Source organism: Amphiprion ocellaris, chromosome 1 (genome assembly GCF_022539595.1).
Source record: "Amphiprion ocellaris isolate individual 3 ecotype Okinawa chromosome 1, ASM2253959v1, whole genome shotgun sequence".
Classification (NCBI taxonomy): domain Eukaryota; kingdom Metazoa; phylum Chordata; class Actinopteri; family Pomacentridae; genus Amphiprion; species Amphiprion ocellaris.
This window is the reverse complement of record NC_072766.1, coordinates 4546727-4567935: the sequence shown is the minus strand read 5'-3', so window position 1 is coordinate 4567935 and position 21209 is coordinate 4546727. Positions and strand designations below refer to the sequence as shown.

Here is a 21209-nt window from a genome sequence, read left to right as displayed (position 1 = left end):
TTTTGAGTGAATGGTAAAGACAGAAGTGTACTGGGTCAATATATAACTGAGGGACTTTTGAAGTCCATGGGATATATCTTGCATACATTTTTATTAAAAGTAAAAAAAAAAATGTATGTTTTCCATGTTCATTGCAATCATGTCTTTACAAATTCCATAATCATTTATTATAGAAACAATAAACTTGATATAAAATGACTGGATATCTCTAAGGCTGGACACGAATATCCGAATATTCGGTCGTGGCAGTGGTAACGGAATATTTATTTTGAGATCCGAGTATTCAGATTGGTCTGAAAACAGCAAAAATGTCAACTATGATACAAAAAGTCACGCAATTATATATTGACCCATCTAACATTATGAGAAGCACCCAGCTCATTTATCAGTTGTTCTCATGGCATCCCTATATGGAGGCTATTCAATTCTGGGCTTGCATAACTTTTGCAACAAGTCTCAAAACTTAAACATCTAAACAAAGTTGACCTGAAACAGTCACCATTGAACAGCTGGACCCGTTGTCTCAAACATGTTCAGTGACATACCAGTCACATTTAGTAGAACATCAGAGAAATTTTCCATGTTTTTCTATTCACACCCTTTGATTCTTATTAATGTGTTCCAAAAAACTGATACAATATCTCATTCTGATATTGCCATGCAGCAAGAGAGAGCAGAAAGGGAGCAAGAGTTAGACTATCAACACAGGAAGGTAAAACAGAAATGTGTCTGTGTGTCTGTTAATGTTTTACACGTCAATGTCTGCTGTAAGTTTTGCGTTGTTTGCACCTGTGTGTACAGTTACTGCTTTGAGCCTGGAATTTCATGTAATATCACTGATACATTGGATTCCTGTATAAATGTTTGTTTATGTGGCTTTTATTATCCAGTGTGTTTGTAACCGGTTTACTGTATATTGGTGTCCATTATAGGTATGTTCTGCTTAGTAGTTCTATGTTCTTTATCACAATAACATTTCCTTAATTTGTTTCTGAAACTCCTGAAGGAGAGGACTGTGAGAGAAACAGAGATCCAGACCATACAAAGAAAAGTAAGAAAAATCGCTGACATATAGTCAGAAAAAATTAGAATTTCCTCTAATTTCATTGATGAAAGACTTCTCTCATTTTCCCTGTGTTTGCACACTCAGCAGTGCTTGTTTATGTGTGTTTTCCTGCTACCACAGGAGAGACCAGGGAGAGAAGCAGATATCCAGACGATCCAAAGAAAGGTAATAAGGATGTATCAAGGTTATCCTTAATGTAGCCATTAACAGAAATTAAGTGTAAGTAAGTAAGAGTAATTAAGAGTAAGTAAGTGCCAGAATTGAGCAGTATACTCTAATAAAAACATGGTGAGTTATGAGGTCTACAACAGCAATGTGCGAGTTTACCGAAGCAAAGATGTTTTTAAGAGTCAGGAAAGTGGAAAATTAAAACAATGCATTGTCTGTCTGATTCATTTGTCACCTTTTGACCTTTCTTTAATCCTTTTATTAAAAGATTAAATTGCTATTATTTTTAAGATTATTAATTTTTTTGGATTACTTGTGTTTTGTCATCTTTTGATTTTCTTTTGTTGTATTTTATGTTTATAGTTTGAGTGCTTTTACTCACTTCACCCTATTGAAGGTTGCATCTTCATTCCATGGAGTAGAAAGGTATCAAGATTTTGTGTTTTTTCAATTTTCTCTTTTATTTGGTTGGTTAATTTTGTATTTAATTCTTGATATCTTCCCTCTATGCTACCTTTGGTTTTGGTTTTGCCATTACAAATCCACTGATGTTAGAGAAATTGTAAGATTTTGGCTATATCATGGTACACATCAACAATCTAAATAATTACTTTCTGTGCAACGTGCTTAAACCAAACCTGCAGAACCGTATCAGGACCTACCTTGTACACAACGTTGCTGATGCCTGCTGGTTTCTTGCAGGCTACCTCGACAGGGGAAGGTGAAGGTGGTGAGGTCTTGGGAGGCCACAGAGCCAAGGCCTCAGCCCCCGGTGCCGCCTCGACCCAAGATAAACAGACAAACTGGTCAAAGGAAAACGTCCCACCATCAGATCAGAAGACGTCTGGAGATTCTCATGCCATCTCCTCCTGCATCATCCCCATCAACGTCACAGGTAAGCTAAAGAGGAAAAACAAGAAACTAAATGAGCATGACTGGCCCTAGAGAGAATCAAACCAGGAAGATTGTTATTTTGACACAACAGTGGTAAATACAGACCAGGCAGCCACTGTTGTCAAATCCTAACCTCTAGACAATATGGGAATTAGAAGCAAAATCATAAGATTGCTGGAACTCAACAGCATATCAGACATCGTACATATACACACTGTATATTTTTTACTCGTTAGCCTTTAATATGTCTCATTTTTTTCTCTGTTATTGCAGGAGTCGGATTTGACAGGGAAGCAAGTGCTCGTTGCTCTCTAGTCCATTCCCAGTCGGTTCTTCAGAGAAGAAGGAAGCTGAGGAGGAGGAAGACTATCACAGGAATACCCAAAAGAGTACAGCAAGACATGGGTATGTTATGGAGCATACCATGCTATTTTACTGTATTGGTCTTTAATTTGTAGTGTGTTTGCTGAGACCCAGGAATGGGGTGACTTATTTTACTATAATACAGCCACGAGTCTATGAGGGCAAACTAAATGAGCATCAACAATCACATGTAAACAAAAACAAAACAAAAAAACTAGGCAGTCCCTTAAAACTGTACCTAAATTGTGCTAGCTACTTGTGACCTAACTCCTGTTTCAACTTGGACCTATTTTCCTGTAGTTACACATGCACTCAGTTTTACTATTCAGTGGAAAATTGCCATGATGCTTTCACCTTAGTTTTTGCATCCAACTAAGCCATAACAATGGTTTAGCTGTGAATTTATTTACAATTTGACCATGTGTCAGAGAGATCCCAATTCCCATCAATAAAGCTAACTATGTGGAAAATGTGGAAAAATGTAAAACATGAGGACCATGTTTGGTTATCTTGTTTGAACATGATATTTCAGTAACTGAACATGCTTTGGCTCTTTGCTTTCAGACTCAGATGAATCACCCGTAGCAAGAGAGCGCACAGTGATCATCCATGCCAACCCACATCAACTCTCTCTCTGTCAGGAAGACCTCTCAATCAGTGGTCGCCTCCATCACACTCGTGACTCTGGCTGCCAGACAGATGATTTCCTTATAGCATGTAGGTTTCTGAGAATGGAGAAGTATATTTCGTTCTTAATTGCAGTCCCTTTTAGTCTGTTAGGCTCCCATATTTGAGCTATGGATTAGGACGAGGAGGAAATGACAAAATGCTTGACTTTGCAGTTATTGTGTCAAATGTTTCGAATTTCATCCTCAAACTAGATCCATCAATCTGGAATTCATATGATAACTTGTGTAGTTCACATCCATGTGAATTAAGAAGAGTCTCCCTCTGTTCCCCCCTCCCCTCCTCTCGCTTCTGTTTTCCTCTTTAGGTACAGCTGCTCCATCCAGAAGGCGCATTAGAGCTCAGCGTGGCCATCAGGGAATCCCTGCCTCTCTGTCCCATTCAACAGGCAACATTTCTTCTCTGGGTGACCAGTCAGATTCCACATACACCACAGCTGCAGCCCATGGTGGACGTTTGCGTTCACGTAGCCTTCCACGAGAGGGTGGACGTTTGATGGATAGCGATGAGGATGATGATGACAATTATGATGATGATGACGAGGACGAAGAGTTGTCACCATACGAAGCAGAGGATTTTATTCCACCAGGCCCCAGTCCCAGAATGAAGATGATGATGATGAAGGATGAGGAAGAGAGCACAGATGACCAGGCAGCTCCAGAGCCACTGCAACTTGGAAGCCTAAAAAGGTTGCAGCGATCTGGGGAAAGAGACAGAGGGAATGGAGGAGGTGGGAGCCCAGAGCATAGCTGGACGGAGAGGGGTCGTTCTCGCTTGCCCCGCAAGGCTGACATGGGCAGCTGTGAGATCTCATCAAGTTCAGATACTTTCAGCAGCCCTATTCACTCAGTATCTACAACAGGAGTTCTAGGCAGCCATGTGGACCACAAGGAGGACCACCAGTCGTCAAGTGGGAACTGGAGTGGTTCCAGCTCCACCTGCCCCTCACAAACATCTGAAACTATCCCTCCACCCTCGTCTCCACCCCTGACAGGCTCATCCCACTGTGATTCAGAGCTGTCACTCAATACCGTGCCCAATGCCATTGATGAAGGATTTTCGCTGGATCCCTCATACCACTCTGACCTCAGACCCCAGGGCCAGGGTCACAGATCAAGCTCATTCACATCCTCAGCCACGGATCAATTAGACGATGCAGGGGTCAGTACAGCAAGTGAGGGGGAATGGACATACCCTCCAGATCAAGACCAGACCGATCCAGACCAAGACCCTGAGCAGACCCAAAACCTGAGGCAAAGCCATGGGTTAGCCCAAGAGTATAGCTCCAAACAGGGTCTAGATGACCCAACCTGTTTCAGTGACAAAACAAGCAACACTGAAAAGGAAGCTGGCTCTCATTACCCACCTGATACAGAGGGTTTCTACTCTTCTTCTGTGCATTTTGGGGAGTGTAATCAGAGTTACAGAGGATATATGTATAACTATGCAGACCCAGGGCCTGACTGTGCTCAGTCCAACACTGTGGCAGCAACGCTATCCCATGGAGTTTACCCGCAGCCCTCAGCTGACTTCAGAGCAGGCACTATGACCCTGGGGAGGACCTGTCGTCCACTAAGGAAACCGAAAGTCAAACCTCCACCACCCAAACGAACCTCTTCACTGAAGGAGACCAGTAGTTGTGTTGACGTTGGAACGGACACGCAGGCAGATCAGGATCAACCAAAGATGGTTAGTGAACAAGAGCTTACCTTGTCTTCCACAGATATGAAGCTGGAACTGGACCTAGAGCTTGGAGGTGTTCCAGAACCATTACAGACATCTTGTCTAGTGGCAGAGCCTTTGGGAACTTGGGGAATGGGACTGGGCGAAACCGTGGACATAGTAGAGCCCATGTCCTTTAGCTCTGCAGATACACACTCATTTAAGGATGAAGGTGCTGTGCAATCTGACTATGCAGACCTGTGGCTTCACAACACTGAGCTGAAGTCCAACAATGGTGAGTACACATCTATGTCCAACTCAAGCACAGCCACAGGTACTACTGTCATGGAGTGTATCAAGTCACCAGACAGCTCTTCCTCCTCCACAGAAACCCAAACCCAGGCCCTTGCACAGGCTTCAGAGACCAGGGCAACTACTCCACCTCTACCACCAGGAGAGTTCAAACTCGGGTCACCTGAGAAGCTGGCTGGCCTGGCCTCACCATCAAGTGGCTATTCCAGCCAATCAGAGACCCCAACGTCAACCTTGCCCTCATCTTCGGCAGCGTTCTTCCCAGGACCACTATCTCCCTCAACAGGCAAGAGAAAGCCCAAAGTGCCCGAGAGGAAGTCTTCTCTCTCTTCTCTGCAGCACTTCCCTAGAGATGGAGCTTCCATTTCCTCTTGCTATAAGAGAGATCCAGACTTTCCACCTCCACCATCTCAACTTGATCTCAATGTTCTTCATGGTGGCTATGTCAGACACACACTATCCCACCGTACGCATCACATGCACACGCTACACCACAGCAAACACAGAGTTGCAAATGTTATAGCCACTGGAACAAAGTTGTTGGCCCCTGAGGCATCAAACACAAATCCACCACCAAGTTCAAACTCTGCTTTAACAATTCCCAGCTCAAATCTTTTGGCGATAACACCATCTGCTCTTCGTTCAGTGCAGCTACACTCTATTAGTCAGTCTACTGAGCTACAGAGTACTTCCACTACAGACCAAGAAACAGCAATTGCAGCAGAGACCGCTACAAGACCCAAATGCCCTCCTAGTGGTTCTACTCTGGCTCCCCCACCTATTAACACCAGGCCTCTGCCTCCTCGCAGACCACCTCCCAGACCACCATGTCATGACCACATTTCCTCTCCGGAACACTCACAACCACCTCCCCCTGGCCGCCACCCAGATGGGCCTCCATCTTATGAAAGCCTGCTACTCAGACAGGACCGCTACGGACCTGGAACGTTCTGGGCTATGACAGCCTTCAGAACCCGTATGGACCCATCATCTGACCTCAGTGAGGACAGCTCACCCTTGCATCGACCTGTGCCACGTGCTCCCCACCCTTCGCCTGTGGATCTACACACCCATATCCACTCGCACACAGAGTTCAGAGGTCTTACCCACTCAGCCCATGCACACCCTGAGTTTAGGGTTTTGGGGGAGCGCTCGTTCTCCCAGGATGACGATGACGATGAAGATGACGAGGACGAAGAGGAAGAGCAGGTGAAAGAGCTGCCGAGGGCTGCATGTTCCAGAGGAGGGATGCGATCAGATCACCCTCCTCCCCCAGCGTATGAGTTTGCCGGGGGATCCCACTCAGACTCAGGGCCCTGGGCTAGTCCAGTCAAAGTGCCTGGTAACACAGTGGAGACATCGCACCCTTACCTAATCAGCGATGCAAGGAGAGGAGGACAAGAGGAGCAGGAAGAAGAGGAGGAAGTGACATCAGGTGCTACCAGAAGTGCCCATCAGCAGCTGCTACAGGAGAGCAAAGATGACTCCACCACTCCTGACACTGAGGATTACTTCAGTAAAGGTAAGATTTAAACTAAATTTAAGGGGCAGAAATTACTTTTTTGTAAAGATCACAGTAACACAGCACTATTTATGTAGTTCATTAAAATGAGCAGCAACTGCTATAATAGCTATTTAATCATGGAGCAATTTTTAGTCATAGAATGAAAGTTATTTTACTGACTGTATACTAAATGATCAGACAGCCAGATGACATGTTATAGGGATGTTGTGTGCTACAGATTCCACACCCAGTGATAATTCACTCTCCCCTCTGACGGATGACACCAAAGTGGATGATGACATTATTATCACATCACCCAACAAGACCCGTACAACTGAGGACTTGTTTGCCATGATACACAGGTACTGTAACATTTGTAAATTTGTGGTCAGTCTATTTGAATCTCTCTCTCTACAGTGTCTATGTACCGCTTGATATATTTGTATAATTTTACTGGAGATTCAGCTAATCTCAAGTGTTTTTTCTTTGTGCACTTTCTTTATGTATACATTTTAATTAGGATTATGCTTCTATTTCCTCATCCAGATCCAAGAGAAAGGTCCTGGGCCGTAAAGATTCAGGAGACCTAAACGTGAAATCTCGTCTCTGCCCGACAGCACCAGTGGCCCCAAGCAATGTCTCCACCATAATTATCCCTCCCGCCCCTCCTCTCAACATCCCAGCTAGCTTAGCCACTGCCGCTGGGTCACAACGAGCCCCTGTGCCAATCTATCGCAGCGCCAAGAAATCCAGTACGTCAAACGAGGAGTTTAAACTCCTGCTGCTAAAGAAAGGGAGCAGGTCTGATTCCAGCTACCGCATGTCAGCTACAGAGATTTTGAAAAGTCCTATCACCCCTAAAACACCAGGGGAGTCCCTTCCAGAAGGGACCATTAGACAGGCTGAGGAGACACCCTCTACACTTCAAGAGCCCCCCATTCCTGGCCTGGAACCAATCCAGATACCTGGCCTCTTTCCACGGGCCAACTCCGAGAGCTTCACCCCCAAAACCCTGCCTATGTCAGCTGCATCTCGACAAGGACGTTCTCGGATCCCCCCTGTAGCCAACAGCAGTCGCTATAGTACACGCAGTCGCCTCTACACAGCCCCCATGCAAGCCATTTCTGAAGGGGAGACGGAGAACTCAGATGGGAGCCCACATGATGACAGATCATCTTAAAACCACCTGATGAGAGATGTCCTCTATTCTTAGCTGTGTCCTACATTTGAAATGGCCCCTTCTACTTTTCTAATCTTGGATAGCTGTGTCATCAAGGCCAGTAGTATAATTCTTGTGACACAGAATCTGACTCTGGCTGATATGCACCCAGTTATGGATAAACTATTCTATTTGAGGGTGTCAGACTTTTGTGAGATACTGAATCAAAAAGGGATGATTATGAAAACCTTGAGGATATACCTAAATACTGTATTATCTAAAGAGTAGCTCCCTCATACTAAAAAAAGTGCAAGACCTATTTTGATTGAACTGTCTTTTTAAAAAATAAAAAAAGTCCCAAATGTTTTGGAAAATTATGATACGAAAAGAAATTTTGTGGAGTAAAGACAAAGTGCGTGTGCATGAACAAACACATGCAACATCCACTGATATTTCTACTTCGTATGTTTTGAATGCTGTGGGTGCGTGTGTGTCGCTGAAGAACTGCTTTCTTATAAAAATTTAAAATTCTTATGACATTGAATATTCTTTTAACTTAAGGTGCCCAAAGCACTGGCCAGACTTCTCAGAGTCCATGCTCAATATTCCCGCCAATAAGCAAGGGTTGTTTCATCGTGGGAGTTACTAACAACATCTCAACACAGCACCAACTTATCTATTATATTTCCATCTGCAGACCTGGCATAGAGAGTATGTCACACAGAGCCAATCATATATTTCTTCACATAAATTATATCCAAAAAGATAACATGATGCATGTATTTTTGTAAAATTGCGCCTCAGAACATGATGAGAAAGTTTCACCATGTTGCATGACCCTATATGGAAACATCCCCTGGATCCTGGTTTCTGTTGACATTTGTGTGGTTCTTTTGTATTATAAGAATAATGAATCTTTCACGCCGAAAGAGTTTAGTGACATTTGTACCACACTGCCAGTGATCTCAATTGATTTGTCTTGGATTTGAGTGTCGAACAAGAAAGAGCAAGGGCTTGCGCCTATTTGTCTAAGATACAGGCTAATTTTGGACAATCGCACAGTGGCCTTTCTCTACTAGAGGTGGTTGTAAGCAGGGCATTTATAAATCCCTGCACATATACATGGAGCTGTGCCATGTTCCACCAGAATTCAATCACATACTTATTTAAAACCAACCTTGAAATCTAGTACGCTTAGACTGATTAAAGCTTTTCCAGCTGCTGGCCAGTCTTGCTGTGCTGACTTGAAGTGGAAAAGGTGCATTTCAAAGCAGATTTAAATATACCATTGAGTGCAGACGGTGAAAATGCTTTAGAAGGTCCTCAATCGGTTTGACTAGAGGTTAATTTGGAAAGGTTTTCCAAGAACCAACCTCACTTTTGCACTTCATGATTCTTCAAGAATATTCCTAGAAAAGAAAATATATCTTATAATGAAATGCATATGTATATTTGTACTGAATATAAAAACTCATATCTATATAAAATGACAAGCAGAAATTTTATAGGGAATCAATCTGAGTGTAGCAAAGAAGAACAGGTCTCACTGAAAACATTACACATGAATCTTAGCAATGTACACTGTTCTCCTCTCCTTGTTGCCTCTCCTTCATTTGCACTGACCCAGTAGCAGTAGACAGGTGAAAGCTCAAGCCAGCGGCTGGTGTACACCATTCTGTCTTACCCTCCAAACCTCATATCACAAAATCTGAAAGAGAGGAGACAAGAGGAAGAAAGGGCAACATAACACAAATATTTAACAGTCAGCAATGCCCCGTTGTGTTGCGGCAGCCTTTTCTATCCAGCACACCAGGGTTGGAGTACGCCATAAAATCTTTGTCATCCTTCCAATAAATGGTACACATGTAGAGCATCCAGTGTGTTACAGAAGCAAACTCTCATCAGTGAAAAGCTTGAACTCTCACCTGCCTACCACAGCAAACACAACACATATACTTCTTACATTCAGAGACCGTACTTCAATAGAAACCATTCACTGTATTCTGTGAATACCTCAGCAAGCATATTACTGTTTTATTGTAAATGAGATAGATTGATCGATAGATAGATAGATAGATAGATAGATAGCTAGATAGATAGATAGATAGATAGATAGATAGATAGATAGATAGATAGATAACAAACCACAACTGTTTGATACTCAGCGAATCTCAATTGCAGAACTGACACTGTGTAAGATGGAGAGAGTAAAAAGCTGTGAATTGATTACTAGAATTTTACATTCGTCATACCCATATTGCTGAATCGCACTTGTTCCTGTTCATTGTTTTATTTGTTGTGTTTTCTATCGCATGCAATAAGTAAAGGGGGAAAAAAAGGAGAAGAGAAGAAAAGGACACCACCAAATCATTATTTTTATCAGAGGGATGTCTCCATGAGAAAAGATTTTGTATTTTCTGTTCAAATGTCAAGTTCAATAGTGTGTTCTATAGATGTACAAACTGTCTGGCTAATTCTGTTCTGTATAGTCGTGATCACAAACAGGGGTTTATCTTGTACTGTATATCTACTCACTGGACAATCATACGTATAAGAGACTGTAAAGAAAATGATATAGAATCTGTCAGGAGGAAGAATCTGAACACTTTTGGTGCTGGGTCCTAGCCATGCTGGAGCTGTGGAAGTGAGAGAAATATTTTCCAGGAGAAACTGCTGATTACGTTTAAAGTGCATACCCGGACAACGTCGGATAAAATGTACAAATTGAAATATATATATATATATATATATATATATATATATATATATATATATATATATATATATATATATATATATATATAAATTTAAAATATATCAATTCATAAACCCAAAAACTAGCTTGATCTGATCAGAATGTCACTTTTTACTTTGAAATCATAGCTGAATAGTTTGGTTCCCACAAAACATTATCACCGAATATCTGAAATAAACTAACGTGTAGGGATATTACAGTATTACATGAAAAATGCAACGTGACTCTGTGAATTGCCATTTTAAAATGCTCAAAAGTATTTGACCATTTGTTTAGTGTGATTTTTCCGTACTGTACGTGGCTATGATGCCACAGACGTATTTCAAGACTGTTTCCTTCATTTGTGAAAGCAGTGGACAGACGATTGATTGACACAATTTAACTAGAAGGACAAACTTTGAGGTTGCCATGTAGACCCTAGTTTAGCTCCCATATCCCCCTGTCAAAGTCCTCAGCAGCTTGGGAATACAGCAAAGAAAGAATCTATAACTTTTACAGATTTTTTCCCAACCTGTTTATAACGTCTGCACGTAATTTTGCCCTAAGGGGAAGTATTACAACAACCACTTGATATTTTTATTCAGAGGTGTACAGTATGGAATAACACTAAACAAGACTTTAAAATATGTGACAGAAAACAGAAAAAATACATTGAAGACAAAACTGTAACTATTTAAAAGAAGCTCCATGTTTAAAACTAGCTAGGACTTAACAGATTTGAATCACTTTTGTATTTTTGTATAAACCTGTAAATAAGTTTTTAAAGAAAAAAGTTGCAAATTCTTTCTTTTGTAAAATAAATCAATAAAAGATTAAAAAAAACAAAAAGTTTTTTTTTTCAAAGTTTACATGATTATTTCCAAGCCTTTGTATATTTTGGAGATGTGCAACACCTTCAGTCTTGTATTTATTTTTTTGGGCGGGTGGGAGGGGTTACAACATTGTGAAAATGCCATTATTCTATATCTAATTCATTTTAACAGCTAATCAGGCTGCTTAGTAACTGTGCATAGAAAAAAAAATCCAATAAATGTGATTGCAATGAAATGGAAGGCCTTTTGTGTGACGCTTCATTTCCTCCCCATCAGAACCAGGTGCACTGAGAAAACCTTTCCACTAGATGGCAGTGTTTTCATGGTCTCAACTACAAGCTGCTGGCTTTGGCTGCTCTTTATATTTACAGACCATCTCCTACAGGAGCAGGATTTACCAAAATTCAAATCTCATTATCATTGCATCGAATAATAATGTCAATAAAATGAACTAAAATGGGGCTGTTTCATCCCATCCCATCGCATTTCAACAGGTTTACTACAATATCTTTATAAATAACTTTCAATTCCAACTTTACTCAATTGTATATATAATATTTTAGAAGAATCTTTCTGTAAAAATGCCATGTGGTATTTGGTTATAGACGGCCATGTTGATTTTGGGCCTGAAAACCGCAAAAATGTCAACTATGATACCAGTCAACTACGATACAAAAAGTCCTGCAATAATATATTGGCCCAGGTTCATTTACTGAAACTACAAAGTTCAAGTTTCTGGGAATGCAACTTCTACATCCCAGTGCAAGTAAAAGCAGCATAAGATGACTCAAAAACTAACTGTGGCTTCACCCAGTTGTTCTGTGCATAAGCACTGGAAAGAGCAACATAAAGTTTGTGCCTTTAGTTGAGGTGTGCACAGATGTCTCCAGAATCACTAAACTCCCATGATTCCAATTAAGTTTTATATTAAGTAGTGTGCAGGAGCTGAAGTTTAATTTGTTGTTAATAGTTGTATGGAGGAGCCTATTAAATACCAGCATCAGACTAGCAGCAACATCTATAGGAGCTACTCTAAAATGAGACAGTTGTGCACAATTACGCAAGTCAGACAAGGTTAGGTAATGATTAACTTCATTTATGATTTATATTAATAAACTACTCCCAACATGGACATAGGATTAATTCAGATCTAATGATAAATGACATTGTATACTTTCACATAGTCACAGCTTATACGCTTAATTTAAATAATTTATTACACAGTTGAATTGTGAGCGCCATCACAGCTAGATATTATTTTATTGTAAAAGTCCAACTGTCTTCTCTGACATTTCAAGTTTTTCTGTAATTACAGAAATTCCAATCACTTGTTCCACGCTTTCTATTTTATTTTACTTTTATTTTCTACTTATTTTAATGGCAATCAGACATACAAATACCTAAATAAAGAGAAAACACTGAACTCATCCTTAAGTTGAACTTAGCTTTAAAAAGCTTTTTAAAAAGTAAAAAACAAACAAAAAAAGTAGATAAAGGAGCAAAAATAGGAACTCAACATCCACTTACGAGCTATTTCCGAGTTACGTAAAGTTGGCAAGATATTCACAGATTCGGACTTCCGGCCTCAATAACTCATGGGATATACGTTGTAAAATCATAAACAATGCCTCTTTCAAATCGTTGTAAGCTAGACAATGTGCTACAAGGCCAGTTTTATCAAAAGTCGCTGTCTTTCAAGCTGCAGAAATAACATTGATGTCTATGAGCAGCCGGCTGTGCGACGAGTGAACAGGGACCGTCTGCAAATAGCAAAACCGCTGCAACAGCGAAGAGAGACACTACACAAATATTCAATAACTTAACTTTTATACACTGTAGCGTCACCAAATTTACTGGAGCCATCAATTGTGTCTTGCTGGTCATACTACAAGTCTTGGTTTGATACTAAATACAAAATCTGAATGTTAAGGAATTTTCATTATTTAATTATTATTTTATTAGTCATAAAATTCAATAACTTCACTCTTATATACTGTAGAGTCACCAAAATCATTGGAGCCATCAGTTGTGTCTTGCTGGTCATACTACAACTCCTGGTTTGATGCTAAATACAAAATCTGAATTTTAAGGAATTTTCGTTATTGTCTTATTATTTTATTAGTCATAAAATTCAATAACTTCACTCTTATATACTGTAGTGTCACCAAATTTGCTGGAGCCATCAATTATCTCCTGCTGGTCATACTACAACTCTTGGTTTGACACTAAATAAAAAAAATCTGAATTTTAAGGAATTTTCATTATTGTCTTATTATTTTATGAGTCATAAAATTCAATAACTTCACTCTTATGAATTGTAGTATCACCAAAGTCACTGGAGCCTTCAGTTATCTCCTGCTGGTCATACTACAACTCTTGGTTTGACACTAAATACAAAAATCTTAATTTTGAGCAATTTTTATTATTTAATTATTATTTTATTAGTCATAAAATTCAATAACTTCACTCTTATGCACTGTAGTGCCACCAAAATCACTGGAGCCTTCAATTGTCTCCTGATTATCATACTACAACTCTTGGTTTGGTAATAAATCAAAAATCTGAATTTTAAGGAATTTTTTATAGTAAATAAAATTCAATCACTTCACTCTTAAACACTGCAGAAAAAATAAACTCCATCCAACCATCAAAAGGTCGTACTGATCATACCTTCAGGTTTTTTCTTCCAAGTATTGTCCGTGCAGTCCTTAACTTGGAAAATATTATTAGCGGTTTAACATTATGGTTTAAATGAATCAGTTAACGCTGCAGCCTTGTAAGAAGGCATCATTGTCTTTCTTTCCAATCGTCAGTACTTGAGGAGACAGTCTAAACAGTTTAGTTTGGTATATTGGTGTTATCTGATCTGTCTTTGATGAAGATTCCAAGTTCCATTACTATTCAGTATCATGTATTTGGACAAACAGGTGCACTGTGGATCTAAAAATATAGCCCAACATACATCAAGAGAAGAGCCGTCAAAGCTAATTTACTCATAATCCTTAAACTTCACACACAAGCATGCACACTAAATAGTGTGCACATCTTCACATGGCAATAAACAACCCAAATCATTAAAATTCAGTTACTTTTGGTTGTTAATGTTACACAATCTACCAAAAAAAAATAAATAAATAAATGGATGACCACTTTTAACTGTTACAACAAAAAATATTTGAGATATATAACAATTTCATTACTAATAAAAAATTCCTTAAAATTCAGATTTTTGATTTATTACCAAACCAAGACTTGTAGTATGACAATCAGGAGCCAACTGATGGCTCCAGTGAATTTGATGACACTACGGTACATAAGAGTGAAGTTATTGAATTTAATTACTAATAAAATAATAATAAAATTCATTAAAATTATGAAAGAATGTTTTTATATCAAACCAAGAGTTGTAGTATGAGCAGTAGGAGTCATTTGATGGCTCCACTGATTTTGGTGACAATACAATGTATAAGAGTGAAGTTATTGAATTTTATTACCAATAAAAATTCCTTAAAATTCAGATTTTGTATTTAATATCAAACCAAGGGTTGTACTATGACAGTCAGGAGACAACTGATGGCATCAGCGAGTTTGGTGACACTACAGTACATAAGAGTGAAGTTAATGAATTTTATTACGAATAAAAATTATTTAACATTCAACTTTTGTACTTAATATCACACCAAGAGTTGTAGTATGACCAGCAGGAGATAATTGAAGGCTCCAGTGATTTAGGTGACACTAAAGTAAACAAGAGTGAAGTTACTGAATTTTGTTACTAATAAAATAATAATAAAATAATAAAAATTCCTTAAAATTTAGATTTTGTATTTAGCATCAAACCAAGAGTTGTAGTATGACCAGCAAGACACAATTGATGGCTCCAGTGATTTTGGTGATACTACAATTCATAAGAGTGAAGTTATTGAATTTTATGACTGATAAAATAATAAGACAATAATGAAAATTCCTTAAAATTCAGATTTTGTATTTAGCATCAAACCAGGAGTTGTAGTATGACTAGCAAGACACAATTGGTGGCTCCAATGATTTTGGTGGCACTACAGTGCATAAGAGTGAAGTTATTGAATTTTATGACTAATAAAATAATAATTAAATAATAAAAATTGCTCAAAATTAAGATTTTTGTATTTAGTGTCAAACCAAGAGTTGTGGTATGACCAGCAGGAGACAATTGATGGCTCCAGTGATTTTGGTGACGCTACAGTGTATAAAAGTTAAGTTATTGAATATTTGTGTAGTGCCTCTCTTCGCTGTTGCAGCGGTTTTGCTATTTGCAGACGGTCCCTGTTCACTCGTCGCACAGCCAGCTGCTCATAGACATCAGTGTTATTTCTGCAGCTTGAAAGACAGCGACTTTTGATAAAACTGGCCTTGTAGCACATTGTCTAGCTTACAATGATTTGAAAGAGGCATTGTTTATGTTTTTACAACGTATATCCCATGAGTTATTGAGGCCGGAAGTCCGAATCTGTGAATATCTTGCCAACTTTACCTAACTCTATTTCCGGGGCTTCCAGCTGTATTTTGTGGCCTTCCTTCGGTCACACAAGTTTTACATCTTGATTATGTTATTACAACTAAGCAATTTCTATGCAAAAACAACAAAAATAGAACAACGTGGTTCTTGAGTTACCATTTTTTGGTCAAATTGCGGTTTCCAGTGCCAAAAATGAAGTTTCAAGCTAATATCAACCCTGTTAGCTTCTTAATCTCAAATATCGTGGGTGTTTCGTGTTAACCGGAACCGTTGTTTGGTTGGTTGTTGTGTGTTTAAGTTGGACTTACTCTTTCAGGAGTCTAAAACGTGGGAATGAGGGTCCGTGCGTTTCAAACTGCTTCACACTTCCAGTTTGTTTACATGGAAGTCACAGTTAGCTAGCAGTTAGCTTCACGAGTTCGCTCACGTTGGTTTGACCAGGTGCACCTTTATAACAACGTCGACTGATACGTCAACTAATAACAACAGTTCCGTCTGCTACAGTTAACGTTACAACATCAAAAATGTCAATCCTATTATATTGTATAGTCAAAATAATGTGATACCCGCAGTGTAAACAGTGATTCGTGTACTTAAGCAAAATTTGGGAGTACTTCGAGTTCACGAGAGTATTAAATTAAATGTCAACTCCTTTAGATTTTTTTTAATGTGTAGTTTAATTTCATTTTGCAGTTACCAGCTACAAAGTGAGGTACATACTAAAAATTAGAATCTTAAAATGCATCATTCTGAAATAGGCATTTGTGCATGATGAGTGCATTTTAAGTTAATTTGTACTTTTATTTTTAACACTTTAAATGCATGCCTTTAAACTGTGGAATATTTCTACACTACTTTTACTTAAGATCGAAATACTACTTCCACCTCTGTATAGCCTACTAAAAACTTATCTCCCTGATTACAAGAAAGCATATTTGAATTTTTTTTTCTTCTAGCGAATGTTTTTTTCTTTATTCAAAGATTTTTTAAAATAGATTTTAAGTTAACCCAAGACAAAGAAAAAAAACATCTCCCTTGACATACTCATTTAATTAACAAGGTTTTAGTCTCAAATTTACAGTATACTTCTGTTTGTTTTAATTCACAAAGCACTCATCTTTCTGAGGGAATAATTTAATTTTAAGTAGAATTACTGTATTTGAACCATCACTGGTTCAAAATTAAATATTCTGGCCCAGAGCCTCATGGCCCTGGCTATGATTTTACTTACAGCTGCACATACTATGGATTTAGCATTGTTTACTTTTTAAATAATAGTAAACCCGTGGTAGGGGAGAACAGTGTTCAGCAGGGATAATATAGTGTGAGTATAGCTCGCTTCACAACCAGGAAACGACATGTACCAAATCCTAGAGAATTTGCTGGAGCCATAATGAGCCTGTTTATCATGAGTGCTGCTGGTGAGCTATTTGAACTCGCTGATCTTTTAAACAATGATTCCTATTGGAGTGTCACTTTCCTTAAATGAGACATCCATGATCTTTTGACCCTTAAGCCCCTATGCCCCGAGGACACACACATGAAACCCACCACTAAAAATCCTACTCTGCCATGCTCTTAGGTGTGTATTGTTTTCTTTTACTCTTTAACCCTTGTGTCGTGCTGCGGGTCAAAATTGACCCGTTTTAAAGTTTGAAAATGTGGAGAAAAAAAAAATCACAGTGAAACTTCTGATGTCCACATTTTCAACATTTTTAGGAAACCTTTGAACATTTTTTGGTGGAAAAAAAAATGTTTAAAATGTTTCTTACGAAACATGTTGGCTGAATTTTTGGATTTTTTTCAGACAAGGAAACAATATTTTTTGGTGCCTGTAAATGAAGACAACAGGAGGGTTAATAACAGTCTTCTTTTTTCTCTTTCCTTATTTCACAGTTATGTTCTCGCTGCAGGAGTCAATTTAACTGAGCAGAAGCAGAAAAAATCTGCAAAAAAATAGAAATTTGCTTATGTCTTATGAACTGGGTAAGATTTTTTATTCAGGCCTCTAAAAACAAGTAAAAATTATCTTTATAAGATACTTTATAAGTAGGCAATCCTTTGTTTTAGGGTTTCACAAGTCAAAAGGTCAGCAATCACTGCACTAGACTTTTTTTAACTGCTAGAAGCTACTATGTTGGCCTTGTGTTGGGATCTCAAACATTAAGATGATGTAAAGAAATGTTTAATTGTGTGAATGCATATCAAACATATTTAACAAACATTTAGTTGAACTTACAGTAAAAAGTCGTATATATACACATGAAATGCTGCAGAGTGACAGATGACAAGGCATAAAAAAATACACAGTTGATTATTGTGCAGTCCCTCTATGTTGTAGTTATGAACACAAAATGCTAATGACATAAACCATCTTCTAAGAAGAAACAACCCTTACTAAAAACCTGAGTTTCACATTAAAGCAAGACGGTTTCAAGTATCAACTTGTTACCACTACAGGAGAGCAACAGTGTGAAATGCAGCTACAACAGACATGATTTGGTTTGAAAATGGTTCTGAAATGTTCAGAAAATGGAATATTTCTGCCATCAAAAACAGATAAATACTTTGAGACGTGAATAATTACTCAGAGACAATATCATCCTGTAGGTAGTTATTTGATGGTGCACACAAAAACTATTTCAGGCAGAAAAAAATGATTACACTTACGCTTGATACAGGTTGATACACTTTGTTACAGTACAAAATGATATAAAAAAACAACCTTTTAGCTTAACTTTGTACAAAACAGCTTCTCCATCGTGTGCTCTCTTAGAAAGGAGCATCTGACCTTCCTGTACAGCACTCAAACTTCAATTCCGTTGGTTTTATTCTTATGTCAAAACACTTACAGTATTCCAGTCATTGTGTGTGTACGTGTCATGTGTGTGTGTGTGTGTGTGTGTGTGTGTGTGCATTGGATAGTGTGACTGTCAAAGCATAATACAATCATGTAGCCACATCAGTGCTCAAGCTGAGACTGTTCAGCTTGAATGTCTTCCAGCATACAGAGACAAATAAAAGAAAAACAACTCTTGAGTAACTGTTTTCCTCCATCTACAGCCTGCTCTGCAGATTCACATGTGATGAACGGTTTTCTTCCAAAATAACCCAGCCACCAAATAAATGAAATTGGTGCTCACTCTGCCAAAGTCAATTCATGATCTTTGTCAACAACTTAAGCGTCTGATGACACAAGGATGAGAAATATTTATGCAATGACAGACTTCAGGAAACAACACTACTCCAACATTTTGGAATGAAACCCTTCAGTTCCTTTTCATTCACATAACTGGGGCACTCCTGATGTTCAGTACCTCTCAGAAATAATGCTCATGACTTCATACATTCACTGGCATGCATAAACTAAATTTGACAGTCCGTGACAGATGCGGTCCTTCAGAAACGTTATTGCATTGTTAGAAATGGGGCAGTGAGACGTTCACTGCCAGTACCTGAACTGACTTTCCCAGTCTTTAGCGCAGAGCGTCCATCCTGAAATTCTGACCAGAGACAAAAACAGCTGAACATTTGAAAAAAATGAAAGAAGCAGAACCTACAGTGTACTTCTATGAGTATATAAGTGGAAACCTAGAGGTAAATTGATAAAGATTGATAAATAATGGCCTCCAGTTATTTTATAATACGGCAAAAAGACACAAACATGAACTAAAATCATACCTGTGCTTAGATATCTGATAATAATTACAGTTATGCAAGTGTTGACTTTGTGTACTATGTATCTGTTTGAAACTGTGGTGTGTAAATGAAAAAAGAAATGTGTTCAGGTCTGGACAGCTGCTAAGATTTTACAGATAGCGAGGTAACAATTTGAATTACTCAGTTGTTCATATTATTGTTTAATTATACCAACATGAAGGTCTAAATGTTCCTTCAAAGTCCTCTCCACACTGTCAGAAATAAAACTGTGGAATGATGCTGAAATTTTTCATTTGTTTGTTGGCCTCAGCTCATACAACCCACCAATCCATGTATGAGATTAAAAATTGGAAACAATTTCCATGTTGCTAAAACTCCAAATTTACAAAAAAGTACCGGGGACATGACCTCAGTGTCCTCATTGGTAGCTGCAACCCTGGTTCAGGTGGATTCACGCTGCACTGCATCCCTGTAGAATAATACGTGTTGGTGTGTGTTGCCAGTGAGAAAAGGGAGAGTCTTCATCCTCTACTGTTTGGTCTGTTTCAGCTTCTCGATGTGATGGCAGAGTTTGAGCGCCGGGCCCAGCTTCAGTCCCATGTACTTCATAATGACATCACTCCGCAGCAGCATCAGCGCCTTGCCGTCGATCTCCTGCAGGGAGAAGATCACGATGTCAGCAGGGGGAACGTCTCACACGTCTTCTCACAACAATTTCATCAAAATGGTGATGACTTGATTAAGGTGTTCGGTGGCAAGACTTCCAGTCTGATCTGCCTCGAGTTTATTCATCCAGACAATTACATCTAGCACAGGGGTGTCAAACATGCAGCCCGTGGGCCAAAACCGGCCCTCCAGAGGATCCAACCCGGCCCATGGGACGATTTTGTAAAGTGTAAAATCTACAGAGAAGACAGTAACTGCAATTTGTAAATTTGAAAATTATAAATGTTAAATAACTTCTAGACTATGACAAATTGTTTTGATCATAAAGTAAAATACTAGATTGTTCATTGTTCTTTTGCCATTTTGTGTCTCATTTCTGTAATATTTTATATTGGTTTTGTTGTTTTTTTGTCTTTTTTAATTTATCTTTAGACATTTGTCTCATGTTTTTATCATTTTGTTTCTCGTTTTTATCGTTCTGCCTCGTTTTTTTCTCACTTGTGTTTTTTGTCTTATTTTTGTCATTTTGTGTTTTGTTTTATTCGTTGTTTTGTGTATCATTTTTGTCGTTTTGTTTCACACTTTTGTCATTTTTTGTCTTGTTTGTATCATTTGTCTAATTTTTTGTCATTTTGCTTCTTGTGTTTATTGTTTTGTGTCTCATTTTTGTAATATTTTGTCTTGTTTTTGTTGTTTTTTGCCTTTTTAAAAGTAAAATACTATATTATTCAGTTCCAGATACCTGTGACTGAATGTTTTGTTCGTTTGTCGACACTCTGTGATCTGGAAGTTGTAATGTGTATATGATAAATTGAGGCTGAATGTTGTTGAAATTGAATTTATTTTTCTTAAGAAACTTCATGTTGTTCATGATGTTTTGTAAAAAGATAATTCCTTAAATGTGAACATTTTCAGAATGTACTTTTTTTTGCATTAAATAAAGGGGAAAATTAGGAGTTGTGGTTATTTATAGGTTATTATGCTGTGATTTTACAGGTCTGGC

At 38.5% G+C, this 21209-nt stretch overlaps 3 protein-coding genes and 1 long non-coding RNA gene across 14 annotated transcripts in view; 1 reads left to right on the top strand and 3 right to left on the bottom strand.

Annotated features, from left to right (window-relative positions):
- The window catches only part of ace2 (angiotensin I converting enzyme 2), a 68025-nt gene extending 65986 nt beyond the window's left edge, over positions 1-2039 (bottom strand). Inside the window, exon 1 of the mRNA XM_055005083.1 lies at positions 1897-2039. The gene's annotated coding sequence lies outside the window, so the exon portion shown is untranslated. The remainder of the gene's footprint in view (positions 1-1896) is intronic.
- The window catches only part of nhsb (Nance-Horan syndrome b (congenital cataracts and dental anomalies)), a 54944-nt gene extending 47090 nt beyond the window's left edge, over positions 1-7854 (top strand). For 2 of the 8 annotated variants that reach the window (XM_035947318.2, XM_035947323.2), the window contains exons 4-13: positions 665-712; positions 1007-1051; positions 1187-1231; positions 1598-1660; positions 1937-2129; positions 2402-2533; positions 3056-3208; positions 3486-6674; positions 6877-7018; positions 7203-7854. In XM_035947318.2, the coding sequence (XP_035803211.2) occupies positions 665-712; positions 1007-1051; positions 1187-1231; positions 1598-1660; positions 1937-2129; positions 2402-2533; positions 3056-3208; positions 3486-6674; positions 6877-7018; positions 7203-7836 (4644 nt within the window). In that variant the 3' untranslated portion in view covers positions 7837-7854. The remainder of the gene's footprint in view (positions 1-664; positions 713-1006; positions 1052-1186; positions 1232-1597; positions 1661-1936; positions 2130-2401; positions 2534-3055; positions 3209-3485; positions 6675-6876; positions 7019-7202) is intronic. The other 6 variants (XM_035947321.2, XM_023268387.3, XM_035947322.2 and 3 more) reach the window with 6 other exon arrangements.
- A 1230-nt stretch (positions 7855-9084) lies between these two features.
- LOC118470148 (uncharacterized) lies at positions 9085-16322 on the bottom strand. Its single transcript, XR_004847179.2, has 3 exons — positions 16189-16322; positions 9439-9523; positions 9085-9224 (listed from the first exon to the last, which is right to left on the bottom strand). It is a non-coding gene; the product is annotated as an uncharacterized LOC118470148 (long non-coding RNA).
- A 1727-nt stretch (positions 16323-18049) lies between these two features.
- The window catches only part of scml2 (Scm polycomb group protein like 2), a 49830-nt gene continuing 46670 nt past the window's right edge, over positions 18050-21209 (bottom strand). For all 4 annotated transcript variants that reach the window (XM_023268383.3, XM_023268385.3, XM_023268384.3 and 1 more), the window contains exon 14: positions 18050-20194. In XM_023268383.3, the coding sequence (XP_023124151.2) occupies positions 20069-20194 (126 nt within the window). In that variant the 3' untranslated portion in view covers positions 18050-20068. The remainder of the gene's footprint in view (positions 20195-21209) is intronic.